General features: G+C 59.6%; 1 protein-coding gene across 1 annotated transcript in view; it reads left to right on the top strand.

Annotated features, from left to right (window-relative positions):
- Nucleotides 1-6: 6 nt before the first annotated feature.
- HS6ST1 (heparan sulfate 6-O-sulfotransferase 1) overlaps nt 7-7,567 on the top strand; it is a 39,095-nt gene continuing 31,534 nt past the window's right edge. The window contains exon 1 of the mRNA XM_040227873.1: nt 7-572. Within this exon, the coding sequence (XP_040083807.1) occupies nt 46-572 (527 nt within the window). The 5' untranslated portion in view covers nt 7-45. The remainder of the gene's footprint in view (nt 573-7,567) is intronic.

The following is a 7,567-nucleotide window of genomic DNA, read 5'->3' as shown; positions in this document are numbered from 1 at the left end:
TCCAGGCCCCGCGCCCCGCGCCCGGGCCGCTGGCGATGGTGACACATGCGGCGGCGGCGCGCCGGCGGCAGGACCATGGTTGAGCGCGCCAGCAAGTTCTTGCTGGTGGTGGTGGGCTCGGCGTGCTTCATGCTCATTCTCTACCAGTACGCGGGCCCGGGCTTGAGCCTGGGCGCGCCCGGCGGCCGCGCGCCGCCCGACGACCTGGATCTCTTCCCCACGCCCGACCCGCACTACGAGAAGAAGTACTACTTCCCGGTGCGCGAGCTGGAGCGCTCGCTGCACTTCGACATGAAGGGCGACGACGTGATCGTCTTCCTGCACATCCAGAAAACGGGCGGCACCACCTTTGGCCGCCACCTCGTGCAGAACGTGCGCCTGGAGGTGCCCTGCGACTGCCGGCCAGGCCAGAAAAAGTGCACCTGCTACCGGCCCAACCGCCGCGAGACCTGGCTTTTCTCCCGTTTCTCCACGGGCTGGAGCTGCGGGCTGCACGCCGACTGGACCGAGCTCACGAACTGCGTGCCCGGCGTGCTGGACCGCCGCGACCCCGCCGCGCTGCGCACGCCCAGGTGAGCGTCCACCGACGGGCCGGGACGGCGGGGTGCCGGCTCGCGGCCGCTCCCCCGGGCCCGCCCCTCGCTCCCTGCCCTGCACTCCTGCCGTCTCGGGGCTGCCACTCGCTGCAGCCTTCTGGACCGCCTCCTTACCTCTGGGCGCCCGAGCCCGCAGTCCGTCTGCCACGGCCCGCTGTGGTCCCCGCGCTCGATTGCCCCCTCTGCCCGCGTGCTCGGCACCTCTTTACTTTTCCCCACCATCCGCCGGGCCGCGCGGCGTCTGGGCTTCCCGGGATCACCGCCCCCTGCCCACGGGCTGTCACCTATCGTGCCTCAGCTCTGCGTTCAGGCTGACCTGTGTCGTCGGGCGGGATAGCGGGTTTCTGTGCGCGTGTAGCCCACCTGGCTTCCCCGCGCGGCTCTCGCGCCCAAATCGAAAGTGAGACAAGTGAGGGGCCTCTCCCCCTGCACCTGCGGGCCACCGCTCCCCCGACCCGGCCCGCCAGCCTGCCTTGAGAGGGCTGGGCAGGAGCTGCCGAGCCCAGGTGTGCAGGTAGAACAAAGGCCCGAGTGTCACCTGGGGCTGGGGGCGGGGAGGAAGCGGTGCTGCCCGCCCCGCCCCTGCGAGTTGGGCCCTGACTAGGGGCAAACTCGCTCTGAGAGAGGAGCAGAAGCAGGCCAAGGGCAGGCTGAGGGGAGCTGCGCTGACTGGAGGCACCTGGGCACCCAGACACCTCCCCTGAGAGATTGGGGACACAGGGCTGACCTGTCGCAGGGACGGCTTTCATGGGAAGGACTTCTTAGCGGGAAACACCCTCCCTCCCCACGGTGCAGGGTTTCCAAGGGTTAAAGTTGGGTCTCTTTCTCTGGTTTGTGTTCATGCCCTGTGGGGCCGTCTCCCTAGGACGTTTAGAGCGGGGAGGGCCAAAAGGGAGGTCTTCTTGCCTGCCTTTTGTTTATGTCCCATGTTTGCCTTAAGATTGAGGTCATGGGAAGGCTGGACTTCAGGCGCTGTGTGACCCGGGTAGTTGTTTGTTAGCACTCCTGGGTCGAAGGTGCAAGGTCTTGGGTGTGTTTGGAAGATGAAGTTTTGGTATCTGGCCAGCTCTGGATTCCCTGCCCGACTCAGTCCCTCTCCTGCAGTGTTTCCTAGGCTGTCAGAGTTGAGGGGGAAAGAAGGGGTCTTCCCGCTTTCCCTTGGCTGTCCCCACACCAACAGCAGCTCTCAGCTTGAGAAGTGTCCTGCTGGGTCATGTAAGGCTACGTGAATTACCGGCCAGCCAGTCTGGGGTCTTGAAAGCACTGATGGCTGCCCAGCACGTGGTCTGATCTGTACAGGTACACTTTCCCAGCCTTCTACCACCTCCTTGCCCCCCGCTGCTACCCAGGGTCCAGCCACTCTGTGCTAGATTGAGCTGAGCACAGGGACTTGCAGCTACCTGCCCATCCATCCTGTTCGCCAGAACCGTAGGCCCCCAGAACTGGACACTGAGCAGCCCAAATAGGCCTGAGTAGGCACCTCTCACCCTGGAGAAGGGAATGGCTACTCACTCCAGTATTTTTGCCTGGACAGTTCCATGGACAGAAGAGCCTGGTAGGCTGTATTCTGTGAGGTCCCAAAGAATCGGACATTATGAGCGATTAACACACACCCACAGGCACCTCTCTGCCTGTAGCAGTCGGGGGTGGGAGTCAGAAGAGTCCCATCTGCCAGAGGGAATTAGCTAGGGAGAGCCCTGGAGGGGAGAGTGTGCCGGCCTCCCTCTGGGCACTGTCAGAGGCTTGAGTCGAGCTTGCCCAGCAGACGTATCCCTCGGCCCTAGTTGGCCACCAGGACGCTTTCCTACAGCCCCATCTTCTGAGGCTGATTTTCTCTTTGGCTCATCAGGGTGAAGGGCCCCTGGTCTCTCTTCTCCAGAGCCTATCCACCAGAGCAACAGGCCGAGCCACCCCACAGACAGGAGTGGGTGGGGAGTGGGGAAGCCAGCTAGAGTCTCCAGGTGCTGCAGGAGGGAGGGATGCCTGGCGCCCCCTCCTCCAGGTGGACGCGAGGAGCAGGAATGGAAGACTCCGTGCGCGGTTGGCCTGCTGCCGCCACACTGGGAAGTTGCTGAGCTCAGCAGCTTCCGGCTGGCCAAGGAGGAGGGGTTTCCAGGTTCCTGGCGCGGCCCGCCCTCTGCTGTCTGCTCTGGGAGTGGGCTGTGCCTCCAGGCAGGTGACGGCCCTGGGCGGCAATCTTTGTCACTCTCTCCCACCTCTGCCTTCAGTTCCGGTCCAGGCGCTAGGTAGATGGCTTTCTTAACAAGCTTCCTGGAGGAGCCAGGGAAATCTCTGCTTTGTGTGTTTACAAGCCTCTGTGTTCCCCGAGTCGGGCTGGGCCAGAGTGCTCGGGGGTCAGGGTGCAGCTCCCTCCTCTGCCCAGGGACCCAGCACCCAGAAGGGCGGTGGCAGTGCCCAGCCTCCAAGGGGTGCCTGGTGTTGAGCGGTGCCTGGTTTCAGGAGTCTCAGATGTCACCCTGTGCTTGGAATGACCACCTGACTGGTGAACTGAGGAGTGACAGGGCACTCTGGGGTCTGGCCCTGGGCAAGAGCCCTTCTTTCCTCCTCTCTAGCCCCTAGAGCCAAGCACTTTGCACTGGGCCGAGGGCGGCGTGGAGGGTGGCCAGATGTCTCATTGCTGTGAGGTGTGCTTCTAGAAGCTCTCCCCCAGCCTCTCCCAGTTCCTGGTGCCAGCGTCTGCGGTGCTTTGGGGCTTGCGGTGCAGGGAAGTGAGGGTTTTCACGGCTCCCGCGCCTCGTTCCCCCACGTCATCGGCCTGGGTGCCTCTGAGCTGGGCATGCGTCGAGGTGACAAATGGAGATGGATGGGTTTCCAACGCTTTGCTGGAATATGGTTTGGCACTTCCAGCATCTGTGAGTGCTTCCTGACTTGGCAGAGAGGAACAGGTGTGGGTACAAGCATTGGCAGCTCCCTCTTTGGTCTTGGGTCCACGGTGGGAACTGCCACACCTGCTGGCATCTGCCAGGAGTGTTTGTGAGGCCCCCAGGGAGGACTGGCCTCAGAGGTGTGGCTGTCTCTGGCAGCAGGCTGGTGGCGAAGCGCTGCCAAGGCCCACACTGGTTGGAGCGTCTCGGCACTCCTTGCTCCCGTCACCTTGTCGGATCAGGATGGTGCTCCTAAGGGCCAGAATGACCCCAGAGGAGGTGGAAGAGCCGTGGTCAGGATCTCACCTGAGTTGCCCTGGACGTGTCCCTAAAGTTGAGCAGGTTTCCTTTGGAGCCAGAGGGCACTGGGGACTCGAGTGTGGCTTCTGGGCCACCTTCATGGGGTCTCTGCAGTAGGGACCCCCCGCCCCGCGCGCGCCCAGGAGCCCCTGGTTGAGCTCCCACCACCCTCCCCGGCAGAAGCTGTGCTTCCGGGCAGGAAAGAGGCATCTCCGTGTCACTGCTGCAGCCTCGTTCTGGCCACTCTGCCTCCACCGTCCCAGAGGCCTCTCTGGCTTCAGAGATCTGCTGGTGCTGGCAGCTGACTCTGTGCTGCCCTCTGCCCCGCACACCCTCCCCCCTGCCACTGTTCTGCTGCCCCTTCCTCCAAGAAGCCTTCCCTGGCTGCACCGTTGTTTCCTTAGGTGCCCTTGGCCACTCTCCATCTGCCATCCTGGTGTGTCCATGGCATCTGGGCACCGGCCAGAGGCCAGATCGGTGCTGCCCAATCTGACAAGAAGAAAGTTCACCGCCTGGTCCTGCAGGCCCTCCGGGAGCTGCACTCAGCCTGCCCCTCCCCCATGTGTCCTCTGGTGAGTCAGGTTCAAGGAGTCAGGCTCGAGTGCACTGCTGTTCCCGGAGAACCTCGGTGGCCCCACACAGGCTAGCTTGGAGCATTGCTACGGCACCCGACAGTTCGCAGCTCGCCTTCACAGAGCCTTAGTGCAGTCAAAAGACAAAGTCTGCGTTTGCCTGCAGGGGAGCAGAAGGCACCGGAGCTTGCGGCAGGGACTGGCCCCCGGGGGAGTCGCCCAAAAAGGAATCTAAGGTCAAGACATTCAGAGCTAGATTTTCCTCGGGAAAAGAAACCTCTTCTTTTTAAGCAAATGTGTAAGACAAACTTTTAAATGACTTTCTGGCAATCATTTTAAATAGTGTCCGGCCTGCCAAGTCATCGGGCTCGACAACTGCTATTGTCACTGAAACACCATAGAGCATGTAGGACCAGGGTTTTCTATTCTCCCAGCTGCTTCCCCTGAGCAGTGCAGAATGGGCTGGACACAGCGTGGGGGGCTTATTTGCGCCCCCCAGCTCAGAGAACCTTCCCAGTGGGCACAGCCCCGGGGCCCAGGCACTGGTGAAGCCCCTGGTCTTTGTGGAGTCAGGGTCTCTTTCTCGGTGGCAGGACTGAGAAATTTGCTGTCACCCTTGGAGAGTGGCGGGCTGTCGGTTGGGGCCTGGTCTCATCATCCTTAGCTTCCCTGGGGGCTCAGACAGTAAAGAGTCTGCCTGCAATGCAGGAGACCGGGGTTCGATCCCTGTGCCAGAAAGATCCCCTGGATAAGGAAATGGCAACCCGCTCCGGTGTTCTTGCCTGGGAAATCCCACATTCTCTCGTTTTTTGGTTCTTTTTATAAAGTAACGATTATGGTAGACGATCAGGAGGAAAGTGAAAAAGCCCGCCGGGCTCCTCTGTCCATGTGATATTCCAGGCAGGAATACTGGAGTGAGTCGCCATTCACTTCTCCAGGGGATCTTGCCAACCCAGGGATTATAGCTGCGGTCTCCTGCTTATCAGGCTGATTCTTTACCACTGAGCCACCTGGGAAGCCCATTCTCTATGCATACCTATTGTTTTTATTATAATTAAAACCATAGTGTGAATTGTCTGTAGACATTATTCCGTGTCATTAAAATCTTAGTGATTTATTGGCTGCCGGTGACTCACCTCTGGGTGCACCATGGTTGGTTCTCCTCTGGTGCTGAGTGCGCAGATTTCCCGTTTCTGGCTCCCATGAGTAATGCTGCAGTGGACACCCCTGTCCATAAAATAAAATATCTTGCATAGCCCTGATTTCCTTTGGAATTTCCTAGGAGTGGAATTTCTGAGTTGAATGGTGTGAATGTTTAAATGATCTCAACGTATATGTTAAATTACTTCTCAGAAAGGCTATATCTTGTAGCCACGAATGGTATTTGAGTGCCCATCTCGTTGATATTAAATACGCTCTGGGTTTAAAGAGTTGACTTTCTTAAATGACTAAACTGTGCCTGGTTTGTATTGAGAAGTCCTGCCTGACAAGTGTACCCTTGAGGGCGGTGCATCACTTTGGAGGTGGAGGGTGTGGACACCCCAGATGCCAGTCCGTATGGTCACAGATGTCTGCATTTCACCCCTGCCCAGAGCAAGGGTGCAGCTGTCTGCCACGTAGGGCTAAAGGGGAGAGTGATGGGCCATGAGGGCCCAAGTCTGGGAAGCCAGGGTCAGCAGATGGATGGGTATAGACGAGACGTTGGCTCTTGTCCCGAGTGCTCAGTGGGTATTTGGAACGGGGCTGGGGGGGGTCATCTTGTTTAGCTCCCCCACTCCCACAGAGCAAGTGCATAACAGTTGTCCCCATATTCCCCCACAAGGAAGTCGAGACCCAGAAGAGTTAGGGAGCTGGCGTCCCAATGTCTGTTTGTCTGTTCTGAGACCTGTGTGCCCTGCACACCGCCCCCACCATGGTGCCCCGACCTGGAAAGGCTGACTGCAGTGAGAACCACTGCCCGCTGTCGGGCATCCCACCCAGGCAGAAGGTGTGGGCTCCCCAAACCCTGGGCGGACACAGGCAGTTTACAGTGCAGATCTGGGCTGTCCGTTTATCAGAGGACATCTGGCAGCCTTGACTTGTGTAGCAGCAAGGTGGGAATCAGGCCACATGCTCCTGTCTCTGGCAGGCAGCGCGGAGGGGTCTGGTGGGGGCGGCAGCGCTGCTGGCAGCTAAGACCAGGCGCAGCCCAGGGGCTCTCAGCCCAGTGAAGCCAGTGCTCCATCACCTGTCCTGGGGACCAGGTCCTCCCCGCACGGTCCTCGGCCTGCAGCCGCAGGAAGGGCCTACTAGAAGGGCTGTGGGATTCAGGCCAGGACCTCATTGAGCGGGCCTGTGGGGCAGACAGGATGGGAAGGGGCTGTGGGCCCTCCAGACAGCGGTCTCGCTCCGGGGATTTACAGCACAGAGATCCATCTCGCAGCCACCCACTCTCCTCTTTGGGGGCCTGTCCTTTGGCCTCACTGGCCTGCGCTCACAGGCAGAAGGCATGTTTGCAGGGTTTCCGGACTCTTAGTCCTGACTGTTCCAGAGCTCAGTTCACTCTTTCTCTGGCTGTTACATTTTTGCTGTCAGTTTGATTTGTCTTATTTTTTTGGTTTTTGGGAGCGGGGGATGGTATTTGGACCTTTTTTCTGCATAACAGAAAAAAATTACTCCTGATCACAAAAATAGGAATGTGAGTCGTGACAGCAGGAGGTGTGACCTGCAGTATCTGAGGGGTTGAGAGGAGGCACCTCTGCACGGGGCTTTGCAGAAGGGTCACTAGGAGTACAGACCAAAGCAGTGCTCTAGAACCAAGGTTACTTGTATTGTCTGAGACCCACAGAAGCAGTCACAGAAGCAGGTGGTAAGGAAAGAGGGCACTGGGGACAGGGAGGCGGTGTGTGTGAAGGGTCCTGTCACGTCTGGCTACGGGATATGCGGCCTGAACTCTGTCCCTCCCTGGTGAAGTGTCCCCTTCCTGGTGTGGCATTGTCCCAAGTCCCCAGCTTACAGGGCCTGTTATTTTGGGAAAGGGTTGTGTGAACATACCCCCACCACTGCTGCCCCTCCCCACCCACCCAGGTGGGTACCATGGGAGAATCTCAGGGTCAGCAGGTGGGCCCAGGAAGGAGGCATTCAGCCCCTGAGGACCACAGACACCCTGTCCCAGCCTCTGTGTCGACCTGGGGCCTGTTTTCCTTGACGGGGACGCAGAAACTATCCCGAGCAG

The sequence above is a fragment of the Oryx dammah genome, unplaced genomic scaffold, assembly GCF_014754425.2.
Source record: "Oryx dammah isolate SB20612 unplaced genomic scaffold, SCBI_Odam_1.1 HiC_scaffold_27, whole genome shotgun sequence".
Classification (NCBI taxonomy): domain Eukaryota; kingdom Metazoa; phylum Chordata; class Mammalia; order Artiodactyla; family Bovidae; genus Oryx; species Oryx dammah.
Note: the sequence above shows the minus strand (reverse complement) of the source record. Positions and strands in the feature narration are given on the sequence as shown.